Source organism: Grampus griseus, assembly GCF_964374135.1.
Source record: "Grampus griseus genome assembly, chromosome: 1".
Taxonomy (NCBI): domain Eukaryota; kingdom Metazoa; phylum Chordata; class Mammalia; order Artiodactyla; family Delphinidae; genus Grampus; species Grampus griseus.
In genome coordinates, this window is record NC_139017.1 from 75,388,107 (window position 1) to 75,408,791 (window position 20,685).

At 39.7% G+C, this 20,685-nt stretch overlaps 1 protein-coding gene across 1 annotated transcript; it reads right to left on the bottom strand.

Moving 5' to 3' along the window:
* Positions 1 to 1,217: 1,217 nt before the first annotated feature.
* PRPF3 (pre-mRNA processing factor 3) lies at positions 1,218 to 20,517 on the bottom strand. Its single transcript, XM_082678696.1, has 16 exons — positions 20,410 to 20,517; positions 18,243 to 18,433; positions 17,439 to 17,569; positions 15,287 to 15,433; positions 13,621 to 13,704; positions 13,189 to 13,409; positions 11,912 to 12,218; positions 11,068 to 11,234; positions 10,207 to 10,286; positions 8,084 to 8,227; positions 7,040 to 7,139; positions 6,754 to 6,867; positions 5,266 to 5,384; positions 4,913 to 4,996; positions 3,800 to 3,861; positions 1,218 to 1,580 (listed from the first exon to the last, which is right to left on the bottom strand). The coding sequence occupies exons 2-16, from the start codon at positions 18,385 to 18,387 to the stop codon at positions 1,434 to 1,436; spliced, it is 2,052 nt and encodes a 683-aa protein (XP_082534822.1). The 5' UTR covers positions 18,388 to 18,433; positions 20,410 to 20,517; the 3' UTR covers positions 1,218 to 1,433.
* Between the last annotated feature and the right edge of the window lie 168 nt (positions 20,518 to 20,685).

Genomic DNA, 20,685 nt, shown 5'->3' on the forward strand with positions numbered 1-20,685 from the left:
GCTTAAATCACGAAATATCAATTCTCTAGCTCCTAAGTCTCACAGATATAGGCTTTTTTTTCGGTTTCTTCCTGCTCTAGGAATTAGTAATGTCATCTGTCTGGGTTATAGTTTGCTTATCTCTAAAAAAGAGGTTGTATAGTTTTTCCTTAAGGCCTTTTGCAGTCCCTTGTCTCTTTCCACCTTTTTTATCCTAGCACTCTCTAATGCTGCCTTAAAATTGGAACTCTAACTAGGGCCTGAAACAGTAACTTTTTAATTTTTAAAAATTTTATTTATTTTTGGCCATGCCATGTAGCATGTGGGATCTTAGTTCCCCAGCCAACGATCCAAACCGTGACCCCTGCCTTGGGAGCATGGAGTCTTAATCATTGGACCACCAGGGAAGTCCCCACATTTTTTTTAAAGGGGTTAATTTGATAACATAGAATGTTTTAACTTCTGGTCAAGTATTCATTCTGACACTACTTCCTAGTAAACTCCAATTAGCAGGGAGGAACTCTAATGGCTCCTATGTTCAATTCATTCTCAATACATCCTCAACAGGCAACATGAAATGGAACGATATTTATGGTAAGAATTTTGGACTTCTATGGATACTTATTCTGACCCAAATACTCCTAAAATCAAACCAGAAACATTAAATGCTTAAACAGAACTGCATCTTGTCAGATTCTTGGGGGTGGGTGGGAAAAAGAAATTACACATTGTCTTTTAGAAAAGGATTGGTTTCTTTAATTAGTAAAGAGAATAGGCTAAATTCCCAAATCCTATTCCCTTTTACAAACTGACCCATAACATCCTCTTTGGACTCTCCTTCTGTGTCCATTTCACCCACGACACAGCTTCTCATATATTCACCCATATGAGGAACTAATTTCCTGTTAAGACTACTCAGCCAAGACCAGAAGTAATCTGTCAACCTCGTGACTATCCACTGAAGGTTAAGAGATGGAAATTCCCTCTCCCCTATCCACTTAATACCTTTTCCTTCTTCACTCTGCTCCAGGAAAACAGTATTTATCATTCTTGCTCTAAGATGAGGTCAGAAATTTCCATTATCCAATCATCCATCCATTCGTTCATCCATTTATATATTCATAAATATCAATGACAAAATTTTCTTTTTCCACAGCAATTGCTAGAAGTCTGGAGACAAGATCACCTGAAGACCCAAACTCCAATACCTTTGAATGTGTGAAAAATATCATACCGACTTTAAAAATAACTCTTTAATCATATTCACATAAGGGGAATAAAGGGCAGCACCAGGCTGTCTGGGGAAGGAAGCAAGGTGTTCTCCCTTTGTCCCAATGTCAGCCTGGCACAGTTCTGAGATCACACACACAAGTAGGGCTGGGTTTGGAAGGAGAATAAGGGAGAGGACTGAAGAGACAAAGGCAAGAAGGGAGAGGCAAGGGCTTGCAGTAGTCTCAGTCGGTGGACTCCAACACAGATTCACTCAGCGCAAGGTCCCAGTAGTGCTCAGCCCCATGCTTTTTGAAATGCTCCCGAGCCATGTTCTCTGTAGGGCACTGTTTGAACTTCATCTCCCCAAAGCTCCGGTCTTTGGCTGTACCCTGGGAAAGAGACAAAATTTTTAATAAAAACACTGCAATTTCTAATTTAAATCAGATATAATATTCCTTTATAAAACTTAATAACACCTGTGTAGCAATATGCCTACCTGAACATAATTTTATGGTAAAAACAATTCTAGGGACTTCCCTGGTGGTCCCGTGGGTAAGACTCCATGCTCCCAATGCAGGGGGCCCGCGTTCGATCCCTGGTCAGGGAACTAGATCCCGCATGCATGCTGCAACTAAGAAGCCCACATGCCACAACTAAAGATCCCGCATGCCTCAAATAAAAGATCCTGAGTGCTGCAACTAAGAACTGGTGCAGCCTAAATAAATAAATATTAAACAAACAAAACAAACAATTCTAACCTCCACCCCCTTGGATATTTGCTGAGTTTTCATGACTTTATATGGGTTTGTTTTTTTGACTGAATGGAAGATGAGGAGTTCTGTGCTCTGGTGCCTGGATGGAAGAGTAAGTCAGGAAGGACTACGGAGGGTGAGATGGGATGAACTTGCCTCCCACCAGGCCTCCAGATTTGGGCATTTAAGGAGAAAGGAGTTAGAGGCTAAAAGGACTCTTTTCATAAGACTTAGTGAGACCATGTATATAAGCAGGAGGTTTTGGGGCCCAGTGACAAAGAACAATCCAGGGGTTCGGGGGAGAGAGGAATGGGAGCCAAGGGGGATAACCTGCAGACAACTACAATAGAAAGATTCAGTCCTTAGTGGAACTGCATTCTCATCAAAGGGACTAGCTGCAATGGCAGTCACAAAGTGCTAGAGGCTTTCAGGGATCAGATTCCAAAAAGGAGGCTAAAGCACAACTTGGCTTATTTCTGAACCTGAGAAATAATTCCTGAGGACTCTCAGAGATAAATGGAACAGAATTTTAAAGAGGTGAAGGGGCTGGGGGATATTAAATATGCATATGGGGACTTATGAGACACAGAAACAGTTATTATGGTTATTATTACCTACTTAGTATGCATAAATTGGAGGAATCTGGGGTAAGACAGAAGGATACATGAAAAACAGTAGCAATTACCTATAGAGTGGTCTTAAAAAATGAGTGAATTGGAAGGGACTATTTCAGTAAGTGATCTTCTGTGTTGTCAGAATTTATTTTAATGAGCATTCACTACTTTGGTAGTAAAGTACTACTTTTTTTGTTTTCGGGCCATGCCGCATGGCATGTGGGATCTTAGTTCCCCGACCAGGGATCGAACTCACGCCCCCTGCAGGAGAAGTGCGGAGTCTTACCGCTGGACTGCCAGGGAAGTCCCAAAGTACTACGTCTATAATAAAGAACTAGTTACTAAATATGAGCACATTTAAAAAATAGAAGATACACACACGCATGCAACCTAGAAGAATAAAATGAAAACATTAAATCAACACAAAGGTAGAAAATATTTACAATGTATAAAATGTATTTTGGAGTGGGAATAAAAGGATTACTGCAGTACATCAGGATAAGAATATAGTTACTGAGGAAAGAAACTTTTAATGCTTCCTGGAGAAATAGGATGATATTTTACACTTCACAAAGGGTGAATGATCCTTAGTTCACAACTTGGCCTGAACAAGCATATTCACTCATTCATTCATTCTTCAGAATAGTGTGGCTCACTAAGAAAATTTGAGGGATGAAAGAATTGTATAACCATAAAAAAATTCCATTTTAAGAGTGATTTAGTCACATTTTGCAAAGCATCATTACATAATAATCAAATTAGGTTCTCAAAATAAAACTGACAATAGGGAGAAAATAATATCCACATTTTATAGACAAAGCAACAGTTTTTGACATTAAGTGTCTTGCCCAGTTACACAGCTAGTAAGTGATACTGCCCAGACTCCCAACTTTGTATTAAGTCTAGTACTTCTTTCACTATATCCAAAGAAAAATTCTACAATTCATTTCCCTCTTTCCAAGTCTCATATCCATGACTGTGAAATAAATAAATCGAGAATTTGTATTCTTGCCACCAGTTTCCATACTTTTCCCCAGATGGCATAAAGTATATACCCATCAATTTAACTAAAATATAATCAGGAAGGATTTGCTGCCAAATACTTAACAATGAATTCCAAAAAGAAATACAAATTACTTAAGGGATTAGTCATTATTTAGTTTTACCATTATATTGCTCCATTTGCATAATATAAACAATCAGGAATTAGCTAAAGTCCTGCTTCAGTGTTTAATCACCTACCTCCCAGACTAGTACACATTTGTTGGTTTTCTTCACAGCTTCCTCATCAGATTCCTCATCATCTGGAAAAGACAATTAGCTAAATCTTGCTCTAGACTTAGATCAGACATCAAGATTTAGGTCCTAAACAAACAGTATTCAAGCCTACCCAAATTCTTTTAAATATCATCACCTTTTCTCATGTACTGGGATCAAATGTCTTCTGTTACTCTTTATTTCCCCCCAATTAGACTGAAATCTCCAAACAGGTAGGGACATTAATTAATTCAACAAACATGTATTGAGGACCAATTACATGTCAAGAGCTGTGACAGGTACTGGGAATAAGGAGATAAATAAAAGAACAATAAAAACTTGTCCTAAGCACTTCAGATGCCAAAATGATAAGAGTCCATTCTCAAGGAGTTTTTAGTCTAATGAAGGAGGACAGATATAATGAATGAAAATATCTTAGGAACACTTGCGAAACAAAATAAAATATAGATCAATTATAGTAAAAAGTGTAGTTTAAGTATAAAAATAGGGAAGAAAGAAAAGTATAGAAGGGCCAAAGTTAAGAAAAGTAAGGTTCTCTGCATATGTTAAATGCTAACTCAGGTCTTCAAAGAAGGGAAGAATGAATATTGATGGAAGAAGATGGCCTGAAGGATGTCAAATAAATATACAAGATAAACTTGGGCAAAAGAATAAAAGTTTATTTTCTTGAATGAAGCAGAGAGCTTTTTTTGATCTGAAAAATATTTTTTGCTCTCAATCCTTTAAAAAACTTTTTGTCAAAAAGTTATATAATATAGACAATGCACATATGAATGCGCAGCTTGCTGAAATTTCACAAACTAAATACACTCATGTAGCCAGTATCCAGAGTCTGGGCTAACAGGGAAACCAGCTAGTAGAAAGGCCTTAAAGGACAGGCAGGAGAATAACTAATACTCATGCATATGATCATATAATAAATACTGTATGAATGTCTAGCATGCTTAAAGTCCAAATGGGTCTTTCTAAAATTCTTAAACATTATCTGGTATTTGCAAGAGTGTCAGAGAGAGGGAACAGATGAATGGACAGAGTACCATCCCACCTCCCACTTAATCCCCTCTAACCCCCATTCACCATCTCCCTTTGTGTTAGATGTCTGTTCATCCCACTTTATCCGATGCAGCATAAGACGCTTAAATTTCTTCTGGGCCTTGGGGCCTAGAAACAGAGAAGGAGAATTTTGCCAGAGTTGTGGAAGACGATGGGGTAGAAAGAACGTTTGTGTGCATTCAACGCTCAGACATTAATGTGGTAGCTGAAGCAATCCCAGGAACCACATCTTAGGTCCTTCTACTCCAATAAACACAGAAACAGAGGCCCAAGATATTAAACCCAGGTATGGCTCTAAAATACTATCTTTTTCTCCTTTCTTCCCACCATGTTAATCACTTCAAGGCCTACGGTTGCCTCAATTTTTTCAGACTCACCCCCTTCCACTACTACCACGTTGACATCCTTGTGCAGTACCACCACCCCTGTCAGGTACAGCTGCCCAGCATTGGCCTCAATCTTGAACTTCTTGGCTGGGTTGCTCAAATTTCGAACTCTGGAGAGGGAAAGTTTAGTTATGGCTTTCATTTTAGCATCAGCAGTTGCCTGAATGGAATGGCAAATAAAAATGGATCCAAAATAGTTTTCTCTCTAAAAACAAAGGCATTTGGAGTAAGCAAATATACTAATGCTTAAAGGTAGAATTGATGAATCCAGAAGTATTTCTACTGTCTTAAACTTCTTCAAAGTCTAGCACTGTACACTTTACAACAAATAGCAGGTAATCAAAATTTACTCTAAGAATGAAGAAGAGATATTTACCATCATCCAAAAATATTTATATGCTAGTTGTTCTTGACAGTATAAAGACCAACAAATTCTTTGCCCTCTAGGTGCTTATAATATAAAGTAGTCACAATGCTATGCCTGAAAAATTTCTTGAAGAATATACGAAAAACTGTCAGTGGCAATTACCCACAGTGAGTGGTCCTAAGGGATCAGAGAATAGGAAGGGGACTTTTTCAGTAAATGTCCTTCTGTATTGTTAGAATGTTTTTTATCTTAGTAAGCATTCACTACTTTTATAATAATGTGCCGTTTTTATAATAAAGAACTAAACAGGAGCACGTCTAAACAGAAGATACACATGTACTTGACATAAAAGAATAAAATGAAAACATTAAATCAACAGAAAAGGTAGAAAATATTTACAACATGGAAAGTCCAGGGCTTCCCTAGTGATGCAGTGGTTAAGAATCCACCTGCCAATAGGGGACACAGGTTCAAGCCCTGGTCTGGGAAGATCCCACATGCCACGGAGCAACTAAGCCCGTGCGCCACAATTACTGAGCCTGAGTGCCTAGATCCTGTGCTCCACAACAAGAGAAGCCACAACAAGAAGACTGCTCACTGCAATGAAGAGTAGCCCCCACTCGCCGCAACTAGAGAAAGCCCGTGCAGCGACGAAGACCCAATGCAGCCAAGAATAAAAACAAATAAATAAATCAAAAATAAATAAATAAATAAATAAAGTCCACTTTGGAGTGGGAATAAAAGGATTACTGCAATACATTAGGATAAGGATATAGTTAACTGAGGAAAAAGACTTTTAATGCTTCCTAAAAAATAATATTTTATGCTTCATAAAGTATGAATGATCCCTACTTCACATCTTGGCCTGAATAAGCATATTCGTTCATTCATTCTTCAGAACTAGTATTAGTTCACTAAGACCTCAGAGACAGAAGACTAAGTTTTTAACCCTCACCAATGAAAAAGATCTACTAGCTCTTGATTTACACTAGGGTCGTTAAAAGAGAGTAGAGCTGCTATTAGGTATGCTTTACACCAGTGATTCTGCCTCAATCACCTGGAAAATGTTTTGGTATTTCTAAGGAAAAGGCTGGCCCAGTTTGGACACCTACCTATAAACAGATATGTGTACCCCCTGTGAAATGTCTTCTTTAAGCTTTTTAATTTTCTTGACCTTTCTCTGTTCTGCTGTAAGTTTTCGGGCAGCGTTGGCCTCTTCATGCGCTCTGTCGTGACAGGAAGGACATCCACAAGTGAGAAAGGCATTGAAGATCAGAGGCAGGGCTGAGGGAAAGAGAGAGCAACGGAGAACTCTCCCCTCCCTCCAAATATGGATCCCCCAGAAGAGTCTGGGAAAGGTACTTGCCCTGGGTTTCCACCCAATCCCATGGCACTTACTTCTGTCTTTTTGCCATCTGAGCTCTGACATGGGCTTCTACCTTCGTGGGGTCTTGAACAGCTTCTGTTCCTAATACTCGCATCAAATTTGAAATTCTTACTGCAGTGAAGAGATGATAGAAATCAATCTCGTAAGTCATTACTCCAGCTGGGATAACCTGTCAATCTCTTCTCTACTAATTCATATCATTCACCTATTTCAAATCTCTGCTCAAAACTCACCTCCTCCAAATACTCTTACCTTGAAAGCCCATCCAATTAATTCAGCATTTGAGGGAGGTCACATAATTAATCTAAATAACTGCTATGCATTTATTCACATTGTTTGAAAATTTACGAAAGACAAGGAACTTAATTTCTTTGGCATTTTTTTTTCCTTTTTTTTCTTTTTTTTTTTTTTGCGGTACTCGGGCCTCTCACTGTTGTGGCCTCTCCCGTCGCGGAGCACAGGCTCCGGACGCGCAGGCCCAGCAGCCATGGCTCACGGGCCTAGCCGCTCCGCAGCATGTGGGATCTTCCCGGACCAGGGCACGAACCCGTGTCCCCTGCATCGGCAGGCGGACTCTCAACCACTGCGCCACCAGGGAAGCCCTTTGGCATTTTTCACTCTCATCATAGCATTTAGTGAAAGATCCTATACATAACAGTGCTCACTCAAAATATTACTGATAATGGAAACTACAGGAGTGAGGTTTTTTAAACTGCATTTTCATTTTTCAAACATTTAAGAATTATGTACATAGCAACTCTATGCAAATACTCCAACTACTATCTTCATGAATTTCAAGCCTATTATTCTTCCAGGAGTATAGGAATGTTTTATGGTCAATATTAGTTAAAAAAAAAAAAAAGCCTTAAATGACATCTACAATGACTATGTTGACCTGTCTTAATAAGCAAAGACAATAGAAAATTTAGGAAAGGAAAAACCAATGAATGATTCTGAGAAACAAAAAGCACCCAAATATAGAGAGATGCTAAAGTTCCTCTAGAATGACAGAGATAAACTCGTCACCCTTTCTTCCCTGCCTCTAAGATACGTACCTTTGGGTTCTGGAGGAGGCATCAGGCCTAGCCTGACTTTCTCTTGTAGCTCCTTCTGTGCTTCCCTCCTTGTTTGCCTTCGAAGTTTCTTCTGTTCCTTCTTGGTCAGATATACCCCCAGAGTAACTGGTGTGTCATTGTCGACTGTCAGGCAGAGAAATGAATGTACCAAAGCAATAAGCATATTAGAGGGATACAGGTGAATATCAATCACATTAAAAGAAACTTTACAGCAACATGGATTGACCTAGAGATTGTCATAATGAGTGAAATAAGTCAGATAGAGAAAGACAAATATATGATATCACTTATATGTGGAATCTGAAAAAAGGGTATAAATGAACTTATCTACAAAACAGAAACAGAGTTACGGATGTAGAAAACAGACTTATGGTTACCAGGGGGTAAGCGGGAAGGGATAAATTGGAAGACTGGGATTGACATATACACACTACTAATATGAACCTACTGTATAGCACAGGGAACTCTACTCAATACTCTGTAATGGCCTATAATGGGAAAAGAATCTAAACAATAGTGGATATCTGTATATGTGTAGCTGATTAACTTTGCTGTACGCCTGAAACTAACACAACATTGTAAATCAACTATACTCCAATTAAGATTAAAAAAAGAAAAAGAAAGGACCTCTAGTTTGCTTTTAGTTAATTTTAGGTCGTGATAATGGTATTATAGTTATGTCTTTAAAAAGCATTCTTTTTTTTTTTTAATTTATTTTTGGCTGCCTTGGGTCTTCATTGCTGCTCGCAGGCTTTCTTCAGTTGCGGCGAGTGGAGGCTACTCTTTGTTGCAGTGTGAGGGCCTCTCATTGCAGTGGCTTCTCTTGTTGCGGAGCACGGGCTCTAGGCACATGGGCTTCAGTAGTTGTGGCTCGCAGGCTCTAGAGCGCAGGCTCAGTAGTTGTGGTGCACGGGCTTAGTTGCTCTGCAGCATGTGGGATCTTCCCAGACAAGGGCTCGAACCCATGTCCCCTGCATTGGCAGGCGGATTCTTAACCACTGCCCCACCAGGGAAGCCCCTCAAAAGCATTCTTATCTTTCATGAGTAATGTTCTAACTTGTTTTTCTTTAAGCAGTTGAACCCTTTTATAAACTGAAATGTGACAAATATAGAAAACAAAATTAGAGTTGCTCCGGCTGCTCTGTGTGAGGATTTGGAGTAGGTGGGGGGTATCCAGAATCCCATTTGGATCCTACTTATTGAACCTCAACGTGCCTATGGAATACAATTTGAAAACCACTGGCCAACATTAGGAAATTTATAATTTAAGAGTCATAGGGATTAGGAAAAATCTTCTGAGCTCCCAAAGCAGATTTACTCAATTTGTTAAAACAAACAAAATCCCCCACTTTCTTCTAATGATTCATGCTGATGACAGCTAAGTACATTCTGATTAAGTATAATTCAATGATTATTATTCTTTTATTATCACAGGGTCTCAATCTATTTTTATGAACTTATTAGAGATACTGGCAAGCAAATTTACTGAGTAAATTTACTGAGTAAAAACTAACCTCCTCTATTCATCTCAAATTTGATGAAAATGTTAAAATCTTCTGTGATTGCTTAAGAGGGAATATCAGTATTATCTCTACATATGAGGAAATTCTGTATTATAAGTGATTTACCCAAGGGATTCAGCTAGTTCACAGCCACAACTAAAACCCATCTCTTCTGACTGAGCCAACAGACTTTCACTACAAAAATGATAAAGAGAAAGGCTGAAGAAAAAGAAGATTGAAGAGGGCCAGGAGTTTAATGGTGGTGTACTAGAGTTGGGAGTCAACACTATGGCAAAAGCCCAATTTGCAATATACATCAGTGAGGCCATCTATAGATTAGACCTCAATGCTCTACAGCTGCACTGTCCAAAACTGTAACCACTAACTACATGTACTATTTAAATTTAAATTAAAATTGAATAAAATTAAAAATTCAGTCCCTCAGCTGTATTAATGCAACTTGGTTTTCAAGTTCTCAACAGTCATGTGTGCACAGCAGCTATAGTATAGACAGACCAGACAGAGAACATGCCCATTATCACATAAATTTCTATTGGCTAATACTTCTCTAGAGCTTTGATTGAGTAATCTCTACATTACCTGGAGGGTTGAGCTGGGCTGGATGTTCAACAAGATTCGTGATTCCAAAATAATCTTCTCTCTTGGGATTTTCCTCTGTACTAAAATTGGAGGAAGAAGGGAAAACAGGATATGTGGGTAGAGATGATTCCAAGAGAGAGGGAATCTCAGAAACACAATGAAAAAATCCACCCCCCCATAATGCATTCTAGAACTTTTTACAGTATTTGCATGTCTATAATATGTAATATATTACTTATAATTTTCAAGATGACAAAATGGTCCCACTAAGGTTGGATGCACTCTCTACACCAGTCATTGTCAACCTTTTTTTTCTACCCTAACACCCCTGATGGACACATATTCTCTCATTAGTAACAATAATTCGCTGGGACAGAGGCTGACAAAGGAAGCATAAGGAAAGGCTGAGACAGTCTCCTAAAGCCATGTATCAGAATAATGGAGCAGATATGATTGAAGCTTGCCAAATGTTTCTTATACGCTTTATTTATCATTCTCTCCCCCATCAACTAAGAATCCTTGCTCTATTCTAGGACTGGATCTTTAAGAAATGTAAACACCTATTATAAGTAGCAAAAGAAGATAATTAAGAAAACAAATATGGTAAAAACAAATAACAATGTATAACAAAGCAAGCAGAAATTTTACAGATTTGTATAGATTATTTAGACTATATGTGCCCAATCCTCCTACATTAACCGAAAAAACTAAAACAACCCATACAACATATTCTTTACAAATATATGAGCTTGTATACGGTTATCTATCTTCCTTGGATTTAAATTTTTTACTTAATGCACAAGTACCATCTATCCCATTAAAACTCTAGCCTTATGAAAAGGTATTAACCAACAAACTCACAGGTCAAAGCCATTGGGGATGATATAAGAGTCCCACCACTCAATTTCAGGGACATCACCTTCCTTCAACTCCTTCTTAGGAGCAATGAGGGCCAGCCTAGTTGAAGTATGAATGCCTGTTTTTCGAGCTGCCTGTGAGATCTCTGCCTGCAGCTTCTCCAGTTGAGCCTAAAGACAAGACAAGAAGATAAATTGAAGTCAAAGAAAACAGGGAAGTAGTAGAATCCCAAACTTTAAAACACTCCCTTGTTGAACTCTTTACATCTAATGCAACAAATTCATACTTTCTGAAAGCTTAGAAAAAGGAGCTGTTCTGCTTTACTTTATCCTTTACTTGGTTGATTTACATACATTTCACTCTCATCACTAGCCCTTTACCCCACAGTGCCTGCCTGCAGCAAATATGCAGAAATGGAATTTTATGAAAAACCTCATTCTGAGAGGATGAAAACAAGAAGGTAAAAGTCATCAAATATACAGTCAATCAAACTAGCCAAGTGTGTGGACTGTCTGCAGTAAATTTTAACACCAGGCTAGCTTTCATTAGTTGCCCTGAGGGTTCTCAACGGTTTCCCTCCACTGACCGTTTATGTGGAGAATTTTCAAATTCAATTTTATTTCTACCTAAGTAGAATGTAAGTAACTGAGAAGACAAATCAGCTAAAAATCAAGTATTCCAGGAAAAAATATAGTATTTTAAAAATTACTCATTGCTTTATTACTTGTTTATCTAATTGCCAAAAACATAGAGAACTGAGTTGATGGTTATTTCAGGACTATATTCAATTTCCTTTGTCACCTTCCTAACTTCTTCAAAATTCTAGATTATATTCTAAGCCAGATACCTTAGTCCGTAATCGCTGGGCAATCTTTTCAAATTTGCCCTTGTCGTGGAATTTAAAAGTGCGTCTCTGGCGCTGGGAAGGGGCAATTGAGACTCGGGGGTCAAAAAAGGTATTAGACTCCATGTCTTCTGATGGCTTTTCTTTTAGCTGTTGCTTGAATTGTTCCCTCTTCACAGCCCGAATATTGGCCTTCAGAGTAGGCATACGGTGTGTTAGCTCAATTTCCTTGCCGGTTGCATCTACAGTTCGACCTTGTTCATCAAGAATCAGTGGTGTAGGTTTAGTTTGATCTTTTAACTCCACCTTCCTGAAAAATAGCCCACAAAGGAATAAATCCCATTTGGAACAATAAGTCAAGCAAAAAAAAAACAAGCAGAAAATAAAAAACAGGGCTTCCCTGGTGGCGCAGTGATTAAGAATCCGCCTGCCAATGCAGGGGACACAGGTTCAATCCCTGGTCCAGGAAGATCCCACATGCTGCGGAGCAACTAAGCCCATGCGCCACGACTACTGAGCCTGTGCTCTAGAGTCTGTGAGCCCCAACTGCTGAGCCCGCGTGCCTATGCTCAACAAGAAAAGCCACCACAATGAGAAGCCCGCACAGTGCAATGAAGAGTAGCCCCTGCACAGCAACGAAGACCCAACACACAGCCCAAAAGAAATAAAATTAAAAAAAAAAAAAAAAAAAGGAAAAATCAAAACCCAACAAAGACAGCTAGGTTACAAAATTCTAAGGAACATAAACCCATCAGTGAATAATAACATCTTGACTGAAACTGTCAAACTGGACAGTTGAGTATAGAGTACAATCAGATGAAATGAACTTATAAATTACAATGGTAAGAAATTGGAATCATATTTTCCTTTACTCCTTAATTCTTGAGTCAGACAGGGGATGGCAAACCAATTAAGGTGTTAAAAATGAAGTCTATCACCTTTACCCAGTTGTAGAGAACTCTCAGATCTGGTCTCACTCAATGTGGTTTAATGGATATAGTTCTGACCTAGGATCCAGGAAACCTGGCTCTATTCCTAGCTCCAATATTAGAGGAATAATCTTAACTTCAGTTCTACCAATTGTAAAAAGAAGATAAATTAAACTCTGCAACAAGGTGACCAAGAGAATAAATTCAATTGGTATTTATTGAGTATATGTAAGAAATATGAAACTGTCTAAGAAATTATTTAAGTTCCTTGCAAGAAGAGGATCAATAACATTCAAAGGTATTTATTGCTTCTCAAGCTTCAGAAACGAGTTCCATGAAACAGATACTCACGGGGGAGCAATGCCCATAGCATGGAGATTGGCCAGGCCCACCATGTTAGCATTGCCGATGAGCCCTGGCTTCAGTGCCAGCTGGGCTTGGATGCGGGCTTGTAGTTCAGCTGCTTTCCTTGCCTTCTCAATGGCATCATTCATGAAAGTGGCGGCCTGGGAGGGCTGAATAGTGTTGCCAATTGGAAGTCGCTCTGGTTGGGAGGAAGAAGGAGTCTTTGGCTGTGAGACAGAGAAAAAGAAATCAGAATCAGAAAAATTAGACAGGCAGGCAGATCCCCCCCCGACCGCCCCCCGCCAACCCGCCACAGAGTGGTAGACTGTGGCAAATTGGGGGTGGAACATGCAGTCATCTTCTGGACTCTCATTTGAGTGGGTGGCAAGAAATTCTGTGCTAAAGATTCTTATTTTCAGAGAAATCTGGTTACAATACCTGAGGCGTAGGGGGGCTAATGAAACTTAGTTGTTTTTTCCTTTCCTCGATTTGCCGTGTTGCTGCCTCCATCATCTGTTTGATCTGCTCTCAGTGGGGGAAAAAGTTGAAAAACTGTTAACATCTTTTTATTTCTCTCATACAGGTTCCTAAACTCAAAGGGCTTTCAGGTTTAGAGAACAAAAAATTTTTGAATGACCCCATCATATTCTGCTTGTACCATAGGCTAGAAAATGTAATAAAGATAAGCGTACACAGCTGAGCACTGGAATTTTTCAACCTATCTTCCCAAGGCAGGATTGGCATGTTAAGTATTGATAGTAACATAGCTTGCTAATTAAGACTCTGGAGTCAGGGAAACCTGAGTTTGAATCTTAACTCTGCCATTTAATGCTTGTGTGACCTTGAACACGGTATTTAATTTCTAAACCTCCAAGTGTCTAAAAGGGGTAAAAATGGTACCTACTTTACAGGGCAACTGTGAACATTTAGAAAATGCATGCAAAACTGACAGAACCCATAAACATTATTACACTTTAAAAAAAAATCACCTATTTGTCCCTGAGTTCCTAGTTTGGGTAACGGGAGCCAACAATGTGAAGACTTACTTCCTAATCTCTGTAAATACTTTCCTCTGCCCTAAAGAAGTTCAGAATAATAAGCTTTGAGGACATGATCAAATAACTCTTCTTGAATTTTCCAGGAGTCCTGTTTCAAGGCGCTTCAAGATATTTAAAAAAAATTATTTTAAACATTTTTTTGAATAGGTGGTATATTTACATAGTTTAAAATGCAAAAAAGTACAAAAGGGTATACTGTGAATTCTTCCACCCCATTTTCTATAAAAAAACATCACCATCAGTTTCTTTCCTTTCAGAAATATCATATATAATATGCAAATCCGTCCATCCACCCACCCATCCATATATATGTATATATTCTATTTCTCCTGTAACAAATTTTAAGTGGTACAAGAAATATTTACTACTTACATAGTATCAAAATTTTTTGTTTTTGTTTTTGTTTTGTTTTTTGTTTTTTGGTGGTACGTGGGCCTCTAACTGTTGTGGCCTCTCCCTTTGCAGAGCACAGGCTCTGGACGCGCAGGCTCAGCGGCCATGGCTCACGGGCCCAGCCGCTCCACGGCATGTGAGATCTTCCCGGACCGGGGCACGAACCCGTGTCCCCTGCATTGGCAGGTGGACTCTCAACCAATGCGCCACCAGGGAAGCCCCCAAATTTTTTAACAGTGCCCATTTTAAATACACAGATAATTCCTATTAAAAACATACAAAGTGAACTCAAAATTATTTAAGTGGATTATATCTTTTCTGTGTTATAGTATTTGGAAATACTTCTCTGCCATCATGTTAAGTTCTAATCATTTCAATAATTTTCTTACTGACACAGTGAGGTAGATATTTGGGCAAATGATGTACATAACACACCTTCCTTGCCACATAATAGGTGCTCAGTAAATGCTATTTCAAAAGCCTTCAACTGGAATACTCCTGGTTAAACCAAGAAATAATGAAACATAAAGCAGGACATAAAATTTTTCCAATGCTAACAATTAATTCAAATTAAGGCCACGATAAATCTGGACCCATCCATCTCTTACTTCTTCAACTCTCAAAACCACCGCTTCCAGTTCTTAATTACTAACCTGGAGCTTAGTCAGCATGCCAGGACTCTCTGAGGGAGGCCCAGGGATTACTTCTGGCTCCTCTTCCACCTCCTCAAAACGGGGTATCCGTCGCTTTTTTACTCCTGATGATTCCTTGGAGATCTCAGAGTCATCACCAAACACTTCCTAAGGGAACCCAAGATGAAAGAAGAGTTGTATCCCTGCCCATGGGAGAAGGCAAGAATAATCCTAGTCCTTATCAGCATTTTGTGGCTTTTCCCAGAGTCTTCTAGACCCTCCACCAAATGGACCATCTCACCCATCTCAACTTCATTATTCTCCTACTCCAGTCAAACAAATTTCATCCCATGTGCTTATAAATGTTCCCATCCCAAGGTCTTTGCACATCTTACTGCCCACATTTGTAATGATCTCCCTCAACTTTTCCCCCAGTCCAAATCCTGCCTAAAACTCACCTCCTCCAGGAAGTTTTTCTCATTAATAATCTCAACCCACTCTGATCAAACTGTTGTTTCACATCCTTTTAGCGCTTAAGAGCTTGGTTCATACTAAGTAAAATTACACTGCTGATATTCTGTTTGCCAAGTGTTAAGTCTTTCAATGTTAGTACGTACTTTCTCCCAACTAGTGTCTAAGCTCTTCCAGGACAGGGGCTTTCTCTCTTTTTCAGTATTCCCCAATAACACTTTGTTCTCATCAAACAATGGGAACTCAAATATGTTGACTAATTTGCAAGGTGAACTTAACAGGACCAAGAGTGGCCAACTGGAAGGGACAATGGGAAAAAGCAAATGTACACACCGGTGGTAGGCTTTGGGTGACATCCCCTCTTCACTAGGAGGGCTCGTGTTTTGCAAGGACATATCCTCGGCCAGGGGCGAGCGCTTCCTGGAACTCCTACAGTTCAAGAAAAAGGACTCTCCCATAATATATTGTGTGGGGTGGGGACTGAATGGACCAAAATGGGACCCGAATCCCAAGGCTATCTAGATACCTCCTTCAAGAAACCATTTTTATTAATCCCACCCAATGTAGTCACTTTATTCACAGCAGGCCCTCAGCACTTATACAGTAGCACGCCCTATCAAAACATAATCTTCACTCTACAGATCTGTGTATACTATGCATCAAGCATTCCCCCTTAAATGTAACAAAATTCAACAAAGTCTGAAACTCTATAGTCAACCCTAAAATTTACATGAAACTGCTACTCAGATTTCATAATTTGTGACTGTATTTTGTTGTGCCCTCCCATCCCCCAACCCTTAAACTGCAAATTCCTTTAAGGCAAGGACTATCTTTCATTCCTCTGATAACCCTACAAAACCCTAAACACAAAAAGCACACAAATCTCTATTTCTCTTGGTTCCACAGCCTGGCCAGGGACCAAGCAGACACTGCTTATTCACTCTTGTGCCTCAGGAAAAGCAAAAGGATAGCCAGGATATCAAAAGCACTTTGGAAGGTTTTTGATGGGAGTCACAGAAAAGATTTTTTTTTTAAGAGACAGACAGAGAAAAGAGATAGATCAGCTACTTGACACTGCTAATATTGAAAGAGGCCATGACCAATCAGCAACTATAGGATAAAAAGAGAAGGAGGTAAGGGAGGTAATGATGGTCCCTTTAAGTATTCCACTCATGGGGCCAGAGGACTGGCAATATGCTATGTGGAAAACAGTAGGCTCTCAAGACACACAGTAAAAAATCAATTGCTGTTAGGTGTCCCATCTAGAAGTCCATTGCAGAGTAATATCTCTAAAGGACCAACAATGAGGTCTATGGCTCAGGTAGCAGTGAAGTCACACTGTGAAGCAATCTATTAGGCCTCAAGTAAATCAAAGCATAAAATCTTAGAGCAATCAATTTATTGAAAAAAAAGAAAAAGAGAGAGACTTAGGGAAACATGAGAACCAAAACTCCTAACTGTATATGAAAAAGGACAAAGCTACCTACTGTTTCCTTGGAACGTTTCAACCCATGAACTTAGGTAGTTCATCACCATAAGATGGTGATAATACATGTTCACCCCCTCTACTCCAATGTCTAAGTACCTCTCTTAAATATTAGGTATTCTAATAGTGGTTATTAAAGTGTGAGCCAGGTAAGCTCAGCAACTTTGTTACCATTCAAAACACTCCAAGCTCGTCAGATAGTTAACTGTAACCTACCTTTAGCTCTCGTTTTCTGCTCCTGTCACTGCTGGACTTGGAATGCCTAGAGCTTCGGCCTTCCTCCACAGCCTCAAACAGTTTGTCCACAAATCGGAGAGTAGAATCATCAAGAAAAGGTTTCAGGTGGTCTGGCAAGAAAAAAAGAGGTGGTAAGGTTGAAAAAGTAAAAGTACTTAGTCCAATACTAGGCATACAATAGATGCCAACACTGGAATTTTATCCCTAAGAGGGAGAGAAATGCTTTCTTAAGTTCTTTGTAGGATTCTCATACATTCTCTTACACTGAATGACCTTGCCCCACGAGATAAAAATAGTTATAACTTTTTGGCGTAGGAAGTAGCATAGCCAGAGTAACCTGTTTAGGCTGAGCATCAAAGTTTAAGATGAATAACCACTCTAACTTTTCCCAAACAGCAGTTGGAGGAGACTACCTTAACAAAATCTGCCTTCCTCAACATTTTTCATGTATTTTATAGAGACTTCTAAATGTTTAGATGTCGATCTGAATCTGAATATACCCATCTGACTTTAGTATATTTCCTAAGTAAATATAATTTAGGTAACTCAGTGCAGTGGTCAAAGGAAATCAGTCTGAGATTCAAAATATGTCACAAATAGTATAAAAAATAAAAAATAAGAGAAAAAGCAATATTAATTATTTAGGCTATTTCCATTATAATGCAAGAGAAACTGGCCTGACCTTTTTTTAGACACTCCCAACAGAGAGAATTTTGGGGAAGTTCAAAGCAGTATTTGGGGTCATCCTACATGTTAAGCCAGAAGTTTCAGAAAGGTACATACCAGCTGCCTTCTTCTTGTCCATGCCCTTCCCCACACAGTTCAGTGCTGCTGTGACCACTGTGGGCTCTGAGAAACCCAGCACCCTCTTCACTGTCTTCTCTATCCATGGTTTCAGCTCATCCAGCTCCCTCTTAGACAGTGCCATTCTTCAGGAAAAGGAGGATAGCTCAAAATAGGATTCAATACTGCACCTAAAAAGAAACCAGTAAAGAGTTAAGTTAGAGGACAGGAGAAGATTAAAATAACCCCAGGCAACAGTAAGTATATCAGGAATGCCTTCCCCACCTCTATTCTCAATCCTAGGCAAGTTCTTCTACTTCATTTCAAGCCAAATACTTTCCCTACAACTCATACTTCAAAACAGAAAGGACTACATTCTGTTTGATTTTTAACCCTAACTCAGTAAGTATCAGTGGATCAGTGAAACCTGTGGAATAAACAAGCAAACCTTGGGAATAACCTAGTCTGAGAAATGAGTCCTAGCTTCTTTTTTGATTCTGTCATATTCAACAAGGACTGGCAAGCATATAACATGAAAACAAGACTGAAAAAGCCCACTCAGAGCCCAGCCGTTCTATTCTTCCTACTTCTGGGCAAGCATTCCTTAACCCAGGCCTTCTTTTAAGGGACACAAATGAGAGGGCTTATCCAGGTCAGTCATCCTATATTAAAACTCTTAATCCTTAAGACTGTTCTATCACATTTCTCTGTACTCATATTCAACCCAGTGGGAATTCTGTACCTAGATACTTTTCTCTCATGTTCTACAGGGTCTCTGTCATAACTAATCCCTCAGTTCAGAAAAGATTACCTTCGTTTTGGATGTACTCTCTCTTTTCACCTTTATTCTACTTTTTAGCTTAATAGAGAAAACACCATCATAAAAGACTCTACAACAATCTTTAATTTGTTGTTTAATGTAAGTTAGTACAGTTCTTAAATTTTATTCATGTTTACGTTTTTATCCCCTACTTAAATCTCAAAACTCTTCATGAGCATAAAGAAAATTTTTATTTCCCTGATTTTCTCCATATTGCCTAAAAGTCAATAAGCTAGACTGACCTCAATTCCAAGCTAACCTCCTCCCAGCAGTGCCACACATCAGGGTCCAATCTGGGATTCTATCTTTTAAGATGTTTTAAGACATCTTTTCTCCTATAAGGTACAGTCTGATTATCTTCTACATTTCGGGCAGGTTTATCCTCTATAAGAACTGTTGCTAAATAGTGTATTTAATTTTGGTATAACCATATGAAGCAAGTAGATTAAAGTCATGAAACTACGAGTGAAAGATTTTGTGCCTCAGTGACACGTTATATGAATACAGTGGCTCTATTTACCCATCATGAGATAGCAGTAGAGCCTATCAATCTCAACATGTGCATTGCTCAAAAGCATATTCAGACACCACAGAGAATGAAGAGCTCACACCGAGCTCTACCATTTACCAGCCTTCTGACAAGTAATTCCTCTCAGACTGGGTTCACTCATCTTACAAAATGAGGACGACTGCCATTCCTATATGGCACTTAATTCATTCAATAACTATTGATTGCATAACTAATTCTATCAGATGAAATGTGTGCCCAAGCACCATATGAACAAATGTACTCAACTTCAACCCATTCTTCCATAAGATAACGTGCAAACTAAACAGCCAGTGGCCAAAATAAAAGTTCCAAACGGTAACTAGCTTTGTCACGAATCAAATATTCAACAATAACTGCGTGGAGCGGGGCTGGGGTGGGGTGTGGTTATGGTGTGGAAGGAGAGGAAGGCAGAATGATCTCTGAATGAGCTGGGAGCAGGTTCTAATCCTCTGAAGCATTTCCTTACTCGGTGCTCTCCTTTGCTACAAGTCCAATTTCCTCCCTGAAACCCCCATTCTTCTCTTTTTGCTCTTTCCGTCTCTCTGACCCGCCCCCAACCCAGCCTCGTTCTACCCCAACTCCTCATCTCAGAGGTAGTCCCCTCAGCTCGTCCCTTTCCCGCCCCCGCCCTTTTCCTCTCAACAATCTCATTCCAACCCGTTCTCCCACAGAACTTGTTCTTTTCTCAGCTTCCTTTCCACTGAACCTTCCCGCCTCTGTCCTCCCCTTGGATTGAACCCTAGCCCCAGTCACTAGGACGCGGGGATACCCTCTCCGGGCCCGGGGCCACTACTCACCTCACTAACTTCAGCCCCTGAGACGGAGCCCGAACGTTACACCGGAACCGGAAACCTTCTGACCGCCCTATGGCCTGCCGTCGCTACTGCCACTGCCGCCGCCACGCCGCGGTCCCACAGCACGTGACGAGGGAGGGCGGGGCCGCCAATTCGCGCAGCCGTAGTGGGTACTTTCCCGGCGGCGGAGCTCCTGCGTGGCGGCGCTTTAAAGTTTTCCGCTTGCGCGTTACTTGCCTCCTTCGGTTTCCCCAGGTAAATCTGTTAGCTAGGTTATTG